General features: G+C 47.8%; 1 protein-coding gene across 3 annotated transcripts in view; it reads left to right on the forward strand.

Annotated features, from left to right (window-relative positions):
* The window catches only part of cep104 (centrosomal protein 104), a 192,174-nt gene that overhangs the window by 101,022 nt on the left and 74,226 nt on the right, over positions 1–16,926 (forward strand). For all 3 annotated transcript variants that reach the window (XM_084332767.1, XM_084332768.1, XM_084332769.1), the window contains one exon: positions 5,530–5,745. In XM_084332767.1, coding sequence (XP_084188893.1) covers positions 5,530–5,745 — 216 coding nt within the window. The remainder of the gene's footprint in view (positions 1–5,529; positions 5,746–16,926) is intronic.

The raw sequence follows: 16,926 nt of genomic DNA on the forward strand, positions 1-16,926 counted from the left end.
GCAATGTACAGAAAGACCCAGTGCCTCATCCGTAGCTAACAGTGTATGCACTACCACAGGACCTAGCATGTCCTCCATGCTCTGTAAATAACTTATGTACAAATACCGATATGCCCTACTATGTTACTGTTTATTGCACAATGTTGTTTTATTGGATTCTATTATATGTTGTTACTACTGTATTGCACATCGTTGCGGGCAAGACCACCCGCATTTCATTGTATACTTGTATGCCGTGACAAATAAAACTCTTGACTTGACTTGACTTGTCTTCCCCGCCTCTTCTCCCGTTCATCCTCTTCTCATCTGTCGGTCATGTCTGACCATGAAAAGCGATAAACGCAAAAAAATAAATCTTAAATGTAATATTTTTTTGCCAAAACTGAGCACTACGCTCTTGAAGATTACACTCAGGTCTTGACTCTATGAAGCTATAATCTTGCAAGCACTGCAGGACCTGACATTACCACCGCCACCCGCCAAATGCTGGTAGAATTCAGCTAAAGAAAATGTGGTTGTTTGTTTACCATTGTGTTCGCCATCAAAAATTACTTGTATGACTGCCTTGTATCTTCATTTGGACGCTCTGAAATATTAGTAATAAATACATTTTTGAAAAGTTGTGCGCCGAGAGAAAAGAAAGAACAAAAAGAAAATGCCTTGCAATTTGGAGTTGGATTTTTCCTATCTTGGCTGCTCTGTGATGAGCAAGGTCTCCCCTACATTTTCAAAAGCCTAGAGAAAGCTTGTCTTAACTCATCATCATGAGTTATGGATGTCAAATTGATTACGTTTTTCATTGCATGTGTGTGCCTTGAGAGACTTATTTCAGAACCACAACCCGAGACGCGCTGCTTCCATCTGTCTACGACTCAGGAGCGGGGCATCACAGTATTCTGTCTGAACACATGATGACGTCATTGTGCCATCTTTGAGGCCAGTTGGCTCTGTGACACACAGTCGGAGCTGGATGGTTGGAGCGGGAACTTTGTTCAGTGTGAACAACTCAAAACTGGCAGATTGGAGGTTCTTCATTGTGGGATTATTGCGGGATTTCTGTGTGAAAAGGGTTATTGATTGAGCCTTTAAGTCTCAACAGCCACAGAAAAAAGAGACAATGCATGTCTTAATGTCGGTTCTCCTAGCATTCAAGACTCTTTCTGCAATGTATTGGTAAACAGTTATTTCCTCATTCACAATGTTACCCGGTAGAGATCGTTGTTAGCCTGACCCTTAGCAGACTAACCATAACGCCACACCAAAGAAAAGCAGAATAGATCTGGGGAGCTTAGTTAAAGGGATAGCTGTGATTTTTGGAACCATAGCTTTATATGCGCGCACACACACACACATGTACACGTACACATACACGTACACACTGCATTTAGATAGTGATGTTATTTTGCTACATTATGCTATTTGTATTTACATTAATACTGTATATTGTCATTTGTACCTATGACTTATTATGTAATGTATGTATTGTTTATTTACTGGTGCTTATTTGATCATTGTTGTTGTTTTGTTGTTTAATTATTGTTTGTATTGTTTATTAGGTGAGATACCTTCATAAACATCTAGGGGTTCTTAATCTCACCTGCACATTTTGTTTCATTTGTTGCTTTGATATATTTCTTTTGTTTCACTGTGAAAATAAATAATCATAAACATTTCTTATTTATCAATGATGATATTGATCGGTAGAGTCCTCTCCCAGCACAACTCTAGTCACAAACTAATGCAAAGTAAATGGGGTCGAGCTCCTTTCTGTACAAGCTGACTGAGGCTCACTGAAATGTGCTTTACATGCACTGTGGAGGAAGCTTCAGTAAGCCTCAGTCAGCTTGTACAGACAGGAACTTGACCCTGTTGACTTTGCATTGGTTTGTGACTTAAATATCCATAGTTAGTATGAGGAACGGCATGGATTGTGTTGAGAAAGGACTCTACCGATCATCGCCACCATCATCATCATCGGTAAGTAAGAAATAGAGCCAGGGGTCCAGAAATCACAGCTATCCATTTAAACAGCATACTGTATAATGCTTTGATTGATGGACCTGTCAGTAAAATAGAGCAGTCGCGGAGAGGTCCTCTCTGTTCGTGTCCCGCCCTCGGCCTCCGCCCAGCGGCTTGACAGTTAAAGCATCTGCATGCCAGTCGACATACGAGGCTCAGACATTGAAGCGCATTACTCATTGGGTCAAGCGGCAGCAGAAATTCCTGCTTGACAAACGGTTTAGCTGCATGAGAAGAATGCAGAGGGTTTGCTTGGCAAGGGAACTGTAGTAACCCCCCTCGGAACGTTTACAGCTTGCAGGGAAAAAAAAAATCCCTCCCAAAGTCATTTTGAAAAACAATCCAGCCCACCGCTGTAGCAGCTCAGGAACACATGTCCCCTACATGCCATAAGCCTCTGTTGTGTTTGGGACATGGATTATGACCAGGCAGGTGCTTTTGTGACTTACTCGCCACCCGCCTGATCGGCAACAGGTTCGAGTTTCACTATTTAATTAAAAGCATGCAACAGTCGGGTGAGTCCAGCGCCTGCCAAGCTGGCCTGACGGCAGGGCTTTGAGCCTTTCACAGGGTAGCAGGGGTTGCCAGTTGGCTCCGTGACACGCAGTCGGATCTGGATGGTTGGAGCAGGGGCTTTTTTTTAATACAGTATACGGGGGGTGTAATGTTCACGCTCTGTCACGGTGTCGACTGATAAAGCGTTAGTGAGAGTTAAAGGGAGACACTGGGTAGGGTCGTCAGATGTGGGTGGATAGTGTTTGTGAATGTAGAGTGTGTGGCACAGTTTGCCTTTTATTTAAAATGTATTTACTTTTTATTTATTTTTATTCATCCTTTATTTAACCAGGGTATTGTCAAGTGAGCCCTGGCCACGAAGGCAGCATACAGATCATTTTCACATATAGAACAATGTTAAAAAAGAAAAAAGTTAGTACAAGCACACAAATATTAAAAAGTAGAGAAAATGTCTTCACATTTTAATTTAATTTCATTTCAAACCTTTATTTAAACTCAAAAGGCAACGGTCATTTACAGTCACGTCGAGTGTACATACAGAAATAAGCAAAAAAAATTGCATAAAATCACAACAATAAGACAAGTATAGGATAACAATCAATTAAAACATGTACCACTTGATTGACAAAGTTTGGAGATCAAGGTTTTAAACTCTGCAACAGAGGGGAGAATCGCAAGCCTCAAGGACTGTTGGAGTTCATTCCATGAGCTAGGGGCAACATAGCAAAATGCAGATTTACCCTGTTCCAAGAGCAAACTCGAGGGACCTTAAGGACCAGCCAGTCACTAGAACAATGTCCAAATTAAACATGAGGACTCCATGGCAAGCAGGTGTGATTCCAGTGAGGGAATCTATAGCTTCAAATCCTTTTGTAATAGGTTCCAGGAGAACGCATGTTTCCCAGATTCAGTTCTCACAGTGGAAACATGATATGAGGTTTCATTTAGTGATCTCAGATTGTAATGTCCACCTCTTGGTTGAATGAGTGAAGTGTATTTGTAAGTTGGTAGCTGCCCCAGGATGGCTTTGTATACAAACAAAATACCAATCTGACTCTTCTTATGGCCAGGGATGACTGACCTGACAATTCATACAATACACAGTGATGTGTGAGGGATCAGCTGTTTGTTACGAATCGTAAAGCAGCATGATATATTGTGTCTAAAGCACGAAGATGTGATTCTGGGGTATTCATGTATAAAATATCACCATAAATCAATATAGGCACATTAGTAGCTGAAACAAGCCTTGTTTCTAAAGTAAAACCCCAATTTCTGTTTAAGGTTTTGTTGCTAGTTGTTCAATATGGAGTTTAAAAGACAATTGTTGATCAAGATGAAAACCTAGATACTTGTGTTTTGTATTGTAGTGATTTGAGGCATTAGTATTAGGCATGAGGTATTTGGAATTTATGTTTAGTAGGGCTGTTTACTCCCCCAAAGCGATTCTTGGTTGACAGTCTTTCAACAGATTGTTGTCAACTAATCAAATAGCAGGTGTAATTTACAAATGTAATTCATTCATTAATAAAGTGGGTATCAAACAAGAGGGAAGACTGTCAGGTTTTAAACTGTGGATACCAAACCGAAGGTAAAGATGACTTTGAACTGTTAAACAGTAATCCAGAACTATTTTATTGCACTGTAAAAAGAAACTTATGTGCTCATTTCATCATTCATGTTATTTCTATTCTACTAAAACTGAATCAAACCATATACAAGGTGGCATGTTGGGATGTGAAAAACTGTGATTTTATGTCTGCTCATTTTACCCTTGCTATTATTTTACTTCTTTTTACTTGTATTTCTACGCCCCACTATCCGCTGGGTGCATACTATGACCTTTATCATGTTTTGTAACAGATTACAGAAATTCAAGAAGCCTATTAGAATGTGAGGTTCTGATATGATTTGATTAATATATCTGCATTATTTTATCCCACTTTATGCTTAGCTCTTGCTGCTTGTTTTACACTGATTTTATGTCTTATTTCTTACTGATGTGAAGCACTTTGAACTGCAATCCCCTGTATGAAAGGTGCTATACAAAGTTATTATTAATTGATTAATTGAATTGAATCGACAAATGTCAAATGCAATCATGCAGATAAGATAAGTTGTTCCTTCATTAATCCCCTTGCGGACATTCAGGGGTCATAGCAGCACAGGGGAGGGGAAAGGGAGGTACAGGCAGGGTAATAGAAAGGCTGCTGCTGGGTGGGGTGCTTGGAGAGGAGGAGGGAGGGGCACTGGTGCTGAGGGGTGGAGAGGGGCTCATTATGGTCAAACCTGTTGAAAAACAAGTCACTTTTTTATTGCCTATATTTATTGTAATGTATATTATGACCAATAGGGCATACAGACGGCTCATCTGCAGCTTTTATACTGTTTAAATTTCTTGTATTTTATATTCAGATACAATTTTATTGCCTATAGTTATGTCTTTCTTCTATTACCTTGCCCATACCTGTACCCCTCCCCCCTCACATGTACGCCTGAATTTCCCCAAGGGGATCAATAAAGGAATCTTATCTTATCTTAACAGGTTTTGCAAACGAGTTATTTGCATGCCTCGGGTACCCTTCAGCAGCCATGCCTTGAAGCATGTTATTTTCCTGTTATCCTCCCCCCACACACACCTCTGCCTGTAGGCCTGTAGCCTACCTTCCCGTATGTCCTTGTAGCTGTCTCTAGTGCTTAATAAAGACCAAAGCATATGTGTGAATATGTGAAAAAAAAGACAAACTAAAGATGTCTCTTTGGATCTTGGTCGACTAAGATCCTAACAAGCATCTACTCCACTAAGAGCAGTGTCAGTTCAGTATTTTGAATTCAGCAAGGATTTGGATGTCATGTGTATGCATAGTGGCTATATTTAATTTGCTCTGCTGACACATTTCTAAATAGGTTTGTAACACGCTGAGAATGGTAGGCAATCTGAAAAGACGGTATATTGTGTGTGTTTTTAGTCACGCTCTATCCCTGTGCTTTCAGCTGACCAGCACGCCTCATGACGAAAAACCCTTGCCAGCCATCCAGACAAAAGACAGGCTAGGGGAGACCCCCCAAAGCCCCGCTGAGGACTCCCTTCTCTCCCCTGAAGCCCAGGGGACCCCCCGCAGCCCTGCGGTGACCGGCGAGCCTGAGCCACTCAACGAGAAGGCCCAGAGAGAGGCCAGCTTCCCCATAGAGATCTACGGAGATGGCCTGGTAAGATACCATAGCGAAAATCTGACTGGATCACTTGGTCGATGTGCTCTTGTCTGACCAAGAATGCATATTCGCTGTTTTGTTTTTGTTTGTTTTTTTATATAAAGGAGGGAGTGCTATATGCAGCATATTGTAAGCTACAGTATATACTGTACACACACACAGGTCCTCAGCAAGATGAATAGTTTAGTTTGACTATTATTTCATACACTAGAAGTTACCAGTAAGAGGATGTATGACTTCTGGTCACAGGTTTCACTCTCCACTGTGACCTCCTCAAATACAGTATATAAACAGTTATAGGGTCCCTGGGACAGAATCTTATGAAATAGAGGGTCTCTGGACTGAGGTGCATCTTTCTGGCGGCCCTTGACGAGGCCAAAATATACTGTCACAGGTCAAGGAAATTGACCTGGACTAGGTTCTTAGATTCCCAACACAGTAACACAGCAGGACAACAGATGAAGGTGTAAAAGAGTTAAATCTTTATTTGGACAAATGTATTGCACGTGTGAAAAACACAATGAGGTTCGGGCTGCTTGCTGGTGGCCTGAACGCGGCGCAGCCTGGTGACTGAATTCACGTGGCCGCAGCAGCCAGTTACATGGTTTGGCTGGTATCCTGGCCTACCAACGCTGAGCAGGGGGGATGCCAAAATGACGGCACACAAAACAATGTAAAAAGCTGCCACAAATTAATAAACTGTACAAAATAATATGAAAAGTTGCCATAAATTAACACCATCCACCAATGGGATACCATGATGTTATGCTTACTCATGGTCTTAAGTCACGAGCCACTCAAGCTTGACAAGCTGGTTACAGGTAGTCACAGGACTAAACATGCACTCAATCAAATGCCTGTGATTACACAATGGTGTGAACAAATGTTCTAAAACCAAACCCTGTTTATGAAGGATGGGTAACTCATTATAATGTAGTGTTATATTATCATACTGGCAATCGCGTCTCGCTCTTCGCCATTATGAGAACTCCTATCTCCTAGCACCTAATGTGCTCACGAAACAAACAAATGCACTCGCATGCACGTGACCAGGCCACGCCCCTGCGTCCCCCTATATGACGCCGGACATGGTCACACTCCACCTTCCTCTTTTTGTTTCCAACACGGAAGTAGCAGTGCACTCCGTGAACTAGCTGTTATGAAACGCAGGGAGAATTTACACAATGTTGGGTATTCGCCAGAACTTCACCAGCCCCTGGAATCTTCTCGGCACATCCTAAACAGCGCAACGTGCCTGTCCTGGGTTTTCCTCGTCTCGTGACAGCGGACTGAGGGACGTTGCGCGACGGTTAGCAGTCGAGCTAAGTCGTGCACAGGTAAGGCCTGCGTTATCGGGCATTGATACTAGCATGAGTAATACTGCTTGTTGTCCCGTAAGATAGCCGAGTGATGTATTGGCGCGAGGGGCAGGATATTTGGGAAAACATGGTCGTCATGACTCTGTTTTGGGTGTTTTCCCAACTATCCTAGTGCGCGCGGCTAATGCTAATGCTACAATGCTGGGACGCCGTTCCTTTGTTCCCCGCCGAGGGTTGTCTTTACTCAAACGTCTTCTCTCCTCTTAACCATTCATGCTGACGGTCAATCGGTGTCTAATGTTGGGGGTTTTAACGGGGGCTTGTTTACCATTTACATGGGTGGATGGGCTGAGGCTCAGGGCAGGTGTGCTTTTTGTGAATCTATGAATTGAAAATGGGGGTCCTTGGTGCGGACAGGACTGGTGTTTTTCTCTGGTCTGCATCCCCTTAACAATTGTGTGTATGGGCTAGCCCATTCTGCAATATGTTAATAGAGTTTTCGTTCATTTATTCATTTACCCCTTCATGGGTGCACACCACAGTGGAGGTTGCTGCATGCCTACTAGTGAGGCAGTGCTTCACTAGTAGTAGACTGGTCTGCAGCCACAACTGGTGTTCCGTGCTTAGTGAAGCAGGTGGCATCAGTCCTTTGCCTCTGACATGGTGGAACGGTGTCCCGACCCGGCCGACGCCATGAGGCGAGTCGGCCCGGCAGGTGGCTGGTGGGCTGATAAAGCCGATACCGCCGCGGTATAGAATTAGCAGCGACTGGCAACATTGTTCAAATTGCTGTTTTTTCTGTAAAAAATGGTGTCTGGTGGTGGGGCCTTAGGGCCAGCCGACGTCAAAACATTGCGCAAGGTTTTGAGGATACTCAGCTTTTGACCTAGCCGCAAGATATAACCGCATGAAGGGCTAGGATGCTGTCAACGCTTGTTCACAGACATCTTTGGTTGGAACAGTCTCCCCTTGAGGAGGAGAGAAGGTTTTCCCTCCTCAGGGCTCCCCTCTCCGCAGAGGGACTTTTGGTATTTCCGCAGGAGCGCGGGTGGTATTTGACCTAGGCCTCACACCGCGCAGCCAGAGGTGAGGGCGCGGCCTCGCCAGCGGCTGTGGCGAGGCCCCCGACCAGCGGCCATGTTTCCCCCGCCTGAGATACCCTGGGCACAAAGACAACAGGTGATCACAAGGCCGACAGCCTTGGCAGCCGAGGGATCGGCTACATTAGATGAGCACGCCCTAAAAGACCGTCGCCGTCTAGCTGTGTCTAGCACGCTCTCCGGTCACTCCCTCCCCCCCCAACACCAGCGGGATACGGGCTCTGATTTGTTCCCTTTGGCTGTGGGCTGCGTGCCTTCAGTGAAGCGCAAGCGGCCCCACGTTTCGCTTCTCATGGGGACAGGGGCTGACACCCAGTTGCTGGCTAGGCCTGGGTCTGCCTATGAGAATGCTGTGCTGTCAAGCGGCTCGCACGCCACACGTTCTGTGTTTGGTGAGCCTGGTGTTGTGTCTGTCAACGACGAAGGTTGTCAGCGGGGGAACTCGAGGCCCAGGAGGTCGCAGCGTGAGTTCCCCCAGCCCTGCCCTCTCCAGGCCGGTTATCACGTTAGTGCCTCCCATGGCCGGAAGACCGGCGGTGGTCAGTCAGGCACGCGTGGTTTGGGTGGTAGTAATATCACTGCAGGGCTACGGTGTGTAGGAACCCACCCTATCGGGCAGTGTGGGGACCACACGCCTTGCATGTCCAGCTGCAGAGCAGGCTTTCCTCAGCAGTACATGGGGAGATGTTCAGTGGGGGAGCTTATGTCACCCAGTGTGATGTCAGCTTCCCCCGTATCAGACCGGCCCTTTCTGTCGGGGTCCCCCCTTGGGTGCGATTGCCTCGTTGGTAGTGTCAGGGTGCGATATCCCGGCTCCGCGAGACGCCCTGCTCGCGCGGTTGGCAACGCACAGCGGGTGGGACCGGGCCTCCTATCTATGGTTCCTGGCGGACCAGCGCCAAGTGGCAGCATGTGCGCTTTGGGATTATCATCACATATGGCTACAACAGTGCCATATGTCGAGGTGGATAAAGAGAACGCTGAGGCGGGGACTTGTGTTGCAGTTTGCACCCTCCGTTTTCAGGTTTGGTACCGACCCTGTTGTCAGGGTCAGCAGCGGTGACAGCTCTGGCCGACAAGATCCAATCTCTGTTGGTGAAGCAAGCCATTGTCGTGGTCCCAAAGGAGGACGCGATTTGTGGCGTTTCCTCCCGGTATTCTCTGGTGCCCGAGAAATCGGGGGGGGGGGGTGTCAGACCCATACTGGACCTGTCCCATGGAAGGTTCAGAATGTTGACCGTCTCCCGCCTGTTAGGCACTGTCAGGTGGGGGACTGGTTCACCTCCATAGACCTGTAGGATGCGTATTCGCATCCCGATCTTCTATCCTGGGGCTTATCTACGCTTCCTTTGCAGGGCTTAGCGTACGGGTATCAGAGGCTGCCGTTCGGCTACTCTCTGGCTCCCCGCATCTTCACCAAGTGTGTGGAGACCGCGCTGGGGCCTCTGCGTCGTCGGGGGTTACGAATTGTATTCTACCCTGGACGACGTTCTGGTCCTTGGCCGGTCAGGGTAAATCGCCAGGTCTCATACCAGGCAGGTGGTGCCTCAGTGGGGGACTACGTCCAGACATAGTCGGACAGGTCTGGGACCGAATCCGTGGCCGCCCGTGATTCTGTACGCATTCCCCCCCTATAATAATAATAATAATTCATTTAATTTGTATAGCGCTTCTCAATAACCCGAAGTCGCTGACAGTAGTCGGGAGCAGGGGTACAAACAAAGAGGCGAAAACAAAGAAACAAAACAAAACAACAAAGAAACAAAAACAAAGGAACATGAGACCATGGGGGGAACGGGGGAGACAGCCTGATGGCACAAAAAAAAGACTAGAGACATATCGATCAGGTTGGAGGGGAGGGGGGGGTTTAGGGGTGGGGGGGGTTGAAGGCAAGGGAGAACAGGTGGGTTTTGAGGCGAGCTTTGAAGGTGGAGAGTGTAGGGGAGTCTCAGATGGACTGGGGGAGGGAGTTCCAGAGTCGGGGTGCAGTGCGAGAGAAGGCCCGATCTCCGAAGTTTTTGAGCTTGGATGTCGGGACAGTGAGGGAGGCAGTGGAGGAGGACCGGAGGGAACGGGTTGGGCGGTAGGGGAGAAGGAGATCAGTCAGGTAGGGGGGGGCCAGGCTGTGGAGGGCTTTGAAGGTGAGGAGTAGTGTTTTAAAGTTAATGCGGTGTTTGATGGGGAGCCAGTGGAGGGAGTGGAGGACAGGAGTGATGTGTTCGCGGGACCGGGTGTTAGTGAGGAGGCGGGCGGCTGAATTTTGGACCATTTGCAGTTTATGGAGGGAGCGGGAGGTGATACCAGTGAGGAGGGAGTTGCAGTAGTCCAGGCGGGAGGAGATGAAGGCGTGAATGAGGGATTCAGCAGCGGGGGGGGAGAGGCAGTGACGGATTTTTGCGATGTTGCGGAGGTGAAAGTAGGATGTTTTGACGATGGAGCGGACGTGGGGGTCAAATGAGAGGGTGGGGTCAAGGAGGACACCAAGGTTGCGGACTAGGGGGGAGGGGGTGATGGTGGAGTCGTTGATGGTGAGTGTGATGGGTCCGGATCTGGTGAGGGTGGTTTTGGTGCCAATGATGAGGAGTTCAGTCTTGTCACTGTTGAGTTTGAGGAAGTTGTGGGTCATCCAAGTTTGGAGTTCGGTGATGCAGGATTCAATGTGACTGAGGGGTGGGCTGTGGGGGGATTGTGTACTGATGTATATTTGGGTGTCGTCAGCGTAACAGTGGAAGTTGAGGTGGTATTTGCGGATGATGTGACCAAGGGGGAGAATGTAGCAGATGAAGAGCAGGGGGCCAAGGACTGAGCCTTGGGGGACCCCCTGTGTGACTGGGGAGGGGGGGGAGGTGTGGCCGGAGAGGGAGATGAATTGGTGTCTGTCAGTGAGGTAGGAGGAGAACCAGTCAAGTGCTGTGCCCTCAACACCCAGTTGGTGCAGCCTTTGGAGGAGGATGGAGTGACACACTGTGTCAAAGGCTGCACTGAGATCGAGTAGGATCAGGATGTTGAGGGCACCGGAGTCAGCGGAGATGAGGAGGTCGTTGATGACCTTTACCAGTGCAGTTTCGGTGCTGTGAGCGGGACGGAAGCCAGACTGAAGGGGTTCATATAGGGTGTTGGACTGGAGATGGGAGTGGAGTTGGGAGGCAGCAATACGTTCCAGTGTTTTTGAGAAAAAAGGAAGATTGGATATGGGGCGGTAGTTGGAGAGGGTGGATGGGTCGAGAGTGGGTTTTTTGAGGACAGGGGTGACAGCGGCGAGTTTGTAGGGGGAGGGGACCTGATAGCTCAGCTGTTGGGGCGGGTACGTCGGGAGCGCGGGACTTGATCCTGGTCGCGCCGGGCCGGGGCTCAGCTGTGTGGTCCCCGGCCCTGATTCAGCTCTTGGTGGCCCCGCCGTGGCCTGTTCCGTGGTCACCGCGGGCCCTCTCTCAGGCACGCAGAACTCTGTTCTGCCTCCTGTTCTGGGGCAGCCTCTAGGCTTGGCTGCTGACAATGTGAATCTGGTGGGGATGCGTCTTGACTATTCTGTGGTTAACGCTATCCGGTACGCGCGCGCTCCGTCCTCTACCGCGGCTTACGCTGGGGAGTGGAGTATGGTCGAGTGTGGGGGCAGAACATTGTTCAGCCACCCTCTCGTGAAACATTCCTGCTTGGCGCTCGGCGTCTCAAGCCTGTGGAACGTTCTCTGTCTCCGAGTGGGGCCTCCAACTGGTCCTGGGCCGGTTGTCGGAGGCCCCGTTTGAGCCTATTGAGCAGGCGCCATTGGATCAGCTGTCTTTAAGACCGCGTTCTTTTTGGCCATCACCTCCGCTAAGCGCGTGGGTGAGCTGTGTGCTCTCTCGGTGCGGCCTGAGTGCCTGTCTATTCGGCCGATAGCGGTGCGACTCTGAGGCCTAATCCAGTCTTCGTGCCATAGAATATCCGGAACTCTTTTCGCTCCAGGGATATTGTGGTCCAGGCATTCGTCCGCCTCCTCACGCTAGTGAGATGGAGGCGGGCCTTCACCTGTCGTGTCCTGTCCGTGCACTGGGGGTTTACCTCAGGACTCGGGCTCTCAGGGCTTCCGTTCAACTGTTTGAACGGGTGAGGCGCTGTCCAAGCAGCACCTGTCACATTGGTTGTGCGAGGGCGTTGCCTTTTGCTGCACGTTGGCTGGACAGGTCCCCCCTCGGGCTGCTGCCCTGTTAGGGGGGGCTTCGGTGGAGGACATCTGTGCTGGGGCCTTCTGGTCCTCCCCGGGACCCTTCGTTAGGTTTTACCTCGTGGACGTGACTGGGGGTTCTGTCTCCCAGGCGGTTCTGAGGTCTGGGACCTCTCCTGCGTCCCACCAATTGGTGGGCTAGCAGGGGTGTGTGGGTGTGTGCCACGGGGTGCTGTGTCACACGTGGTCCCGCCTGTGCTGTGCGTTTTCAGGGGTGTCTGGTTCCCCCTTTTTTCGCACTTTGGTGGAGTTGACTGCCTCCCCCCCTTCGTTAGGATGGGCGGGTGGACGGGACTCCCCTCCTCCTTGGCTGGGGCTTACGGGCCCTCAGGGGGTACACTTGTCGGGCCACGCGTCTGCTCTGCCACATATCTCATAATGATGAAGAGCGAGACGCGATTGCCAGTATGATAATATATCGAAAGGTTATCCTATAACCTAGTTATATGAATACTGGCTGAGCGTCTCGCTCTTAGCGCCCTGAGGTCCCTTGGATGGTTTTTCCGTGTATGGAAATCTTTCTGAGGAAGGTGGAGTGTGACCATGTCCGGCGTCATATAGTGGGATGCGGGGGCGTGGCCTGGTCACGTGCATGTGAGTGCATTTGTTTGTTTCGTGAGCACATTAGGTGCTAGGAGATAGGAGTTATCTCATAATGGCGAAGAGCGAGACGCTCAGCCAGTATTCATATAACTACAGACGCAGCGCTCAAAAATCAAACCAATTCTGCTGCTTGTCTGCTGCTTGTTGCTGCTTGTGTGCCACTTAAGTCTACTCAGGTGTTAATTTTCCAGGGGTGTTGGCTGGGGGAACAAAGGGAGGGTAGTTAACTTAAGTGCTTCCCCAGGGAGGGGGTCGGGGGCTACTGCCCTCAGACCCCCAAAATAATTTTTATATGGGCAGTCTGACTTGGGGTACTGACCATATATTAGTGTTGCAATGCATGATAAGTAAACAGTGAAAAAAGCTAAGAAATCTGATGGGGCTGGGACATTTGGGACGAATAAAAATTTAAGATGAAAATCTGCCCAGCCTGTGGGAGGAAGTGGAGGTGTGAAATCTGGCCCGGTCAAGAACAATAGAGGAGTGGTAGAGAGTGGTAGAGAGGCATGAGAGGTTTGAGTTTTGAGTGCTGTATCTGTAGGTTATAGGATAACCTTTCGTTCATTAACTGTTTATGAAAAAGGATAAACACGTACTCTCCTCATTATAATGTCATGTTCTTTAACTGTTTATGTAGAAGGATAAGGAATACGTACTCTAATTATAATGTCATGTTCTTTAACTGTTTATGAAGAAGGATAAACACATACTCATTCAAATGTGTTGTTCTTTAACTGTTTATGAAGAAGGATAAACACATACTCATTCAAATGTGTTTTTTTTTAACTGTTTATGAAGAAGGATAGGGAACACATACTCTCATTATAATGTCATGTTCTTTAACTGTTTATGAAGAAGGATAAACACATACTCTCATTATGTCATGTTCTTTAACTGTTTATGAAGAAGGATAGGGAACACATACTCTCATTATAATGTCATGTTCTTTAACTGTTTATGAAGAAGGATAGGGAACACGTACTATCATTATTATGTCATGTTCTTTAACTGTTTATGAAGAAGGATAGGGAACCACATACTCTCATTATAATGTCATGTTCTTTAACTGTTTATGAAGAAGGATAGGGCAGTGGTTCTCAACCTTTTTACACCAAATACCACCTGAGAACGTAGCTGGCTCTCCAAGTACCACCATATGACCGACGTTAAAATACAGTCTATTCAGCTATGCACAGTTCACGCAGGAGGCAAATGTATTCCTAATACCATTATTTATTGTTAACTTTTGTCAGACACAGCCACAATGTACAAAGGGGTAGCACTAGAACTAGCAAACTCTTCCACACAACTCATACAATGCAAGGGGCATTGAGAACATAATAACTAACATTCTCACATAGCAAGTGAGAAAATTAAGAACAACTGTATTTCAGCAAATGTACTTAATTCTCTCTCTCTCTCTCTCCCTCTCTCTCTCTCACACAGCAAGCCTTCATTCAGTGTCCTTCATTCTCTCTCTCTCTCACACACACACACACACGCACACACACGCACACACACACGCACACACTCACAGCATGTTGTTGTCCATTGACAACTCACATAAGCAGGGCCGGACTGGGGAAATAATTCAGGCTGGGAAATATAGTGTGAAATATAGCCACTCAGGCCACTTTCTAAGTGGGGGTACCCCACCAGGAATTATTTTAAATGCCAGTGTTTGTGATGGCATCACAAATTATTGTTAAAAAAAACACACAAAGTAAAATATTTTCAATATATCAAATGCAAAGTAAATTTTTCTGGGGGGGATTATTATTATAATTTTTTGTTTTTTGTAATGTCAGATTTAACAACAACTCTTTTCAGAAAAGTGGGAGTATTTCATTTTTTTATCTGACGTTACAAAAAAATCTAAAAATAAAAATGGTTATGATCAGGGCTGAAGTTGAATAAAAGATTTATGACTGTTTAGACTGCATTAATCTCTGTCACAGTGATCTCCTGGTTGTTCCCCACTTAGGTTATCTAACTATCGTGCCGCCGCAACTAGAAACACTGGCCTGCTTCTAAGTTCAGTGGCCTGACTGCAAAAAAAAATTATAATATTTTTAATTTAAATAATGTTTTCAAGTACCACCAGCAGTACCACCAAGTACCACTAGTGGTACACGTACCACAGGTTGAGAACCACTGGGATAGGGAACACGTACTCATTATTATGTGGTGTTCTTTAACTGTTTATGAAGAAGGATAAACACGTACTCTCATTATTATGTGGTGTTCTATCGCTACATACTTTACTTACTCAAATATAAGGTGATACATAAATATAAAACCTCATTATCATCCTAGTTATATCTTATCTATAATCTTGATCCAATATATAAGCCTGTGATCAAACGACAGCCAGCAACAACTAGGCTTGTCCCACAGTGGTCGGAGGATGTTGAGGAAGAGCTAAGGGAGTGCTTCAGCTCCACAGACTGGGACCTGTTCCAACGGACCCACGGCGAGGACATCAATGGACTCACCGAATGTATAACTGATTATATCAGGTTCTGTGAAGAGAGCATCGTACTCACTAAGAAGGTACGCTGCTTTCCTAATAACAAACCCTGGATCAATAGGGACATCAAATACCTCCTGAACAGGAAGAAGAGAGCCTTCATGGCTGGGGACACTGAGGGAGCCAAGATTGTACAGAAGGAGCTCAAAAAAGCACTCAGAGCCGCCAAGCACATCTATAAGGACAAGCTGGAGGGCCAACTACAGGCAAACAACGCTAGAGAGGTGTGGGGAGGGGTCAGGAAAATAACAGGCTTCCGACAACAGAGCACGGCCGTGGAGGGGCCCATTGAACGTGCAAATGAGCTGAACCGTTTTTTCAACTGATTTTACCTGACAAACCCCCCCCCACCACCCACCCATCCGCACCAGTGTCCCCCACCACCACCAGCGATGACAGGCGCACCACCCCACCCCCGCCCACCGCCACCAGCAACGACAGGCGCACCACCCCACCCCCGCTGATCATCACTAATGACCAGGTCCGAAGGCAGCTCTCCAAAATCAGCGTGAACAAAGCCAGAGGACCTGACAACACCAACCCCAGGGTGCTCAAGGCGTGCGCTGGACAACTGGCGGCACCATTCCAGCATATTTTCAACCTCTCCCTGAGACTGGAGAGGGTGCCCCAGCTATGGAAAACCTCCTGCATTGTCCCGGTGCCCAAAAAGGGGCACTTAAGTGCACTTAAATGACTACAGGCCGGTCGCTCTGACGTCACACGTCATGAAGACCTTTGAGCGGCTGGTCCTGCAGCACCTCAAGCCCCTGGTGAGCGACTCCCTGGACCCCCTGCAGTTTGCTTACCCGGCAAACATTGGTGTGGAGGATGCCATCACCTACATGCTCCACAGGGCCTATACACATCTGGAGAGGCCACGCAGCTCAGTGAGGATCATGTTCTTCGACTTCTCCAGCGCATTCAACACCATCCAGCCACTGCGGCTAGAGGAGAAGCTCACTGGGATGCAGCTGGACCGGGGAATGGTGGCCTGGATCACCGACTACCTCACCAGCAGACCTCAGTATGTGAGACTTCAGGGCAGCCAATCAGAGGTGCTGGTGAGCAACATTGTGGATGACGATGAGGCTGAATACAGGGCTCTGGTGGAGAGCTTCGTAGGGTGGTCGGACAGTAACCAGCTCCAACTCAACGTCAGCAAGACAAAGGAGCTGGTGGTGGACTATCGGAGAGGTAGGAAGGGTCCCCCTTCTCCCATAATCCTTGGAGGGGAGGAGGTAGAGATGGTGGAGTCCTACAAGTTTCTTGGAGTTCACATGAACAAAAATATGGACTGGTCGGACAACACTGAGGCCCTCTACAGGAAGGGACAGAGTAGGCTGTTCTTCCTGAGGAGGCTCAGGTCGTTCGACGTGTGCAGCCGACTGCTGCTATCGTTCTACCAGTCGGTTGTAGCCAGCG

This window comes from Notolepis coatsorum (genome assembly GCF_963971535.1).
Source record: "Notolepis coatsorum genome assembly, chromosome: 17".
Lineage (NCBI taxonomy): Eukaryota > Metazoa > Chordata > Actinopteri > Aulopiformes > Paralepididae > Notolepis > Notolepis coatsorum.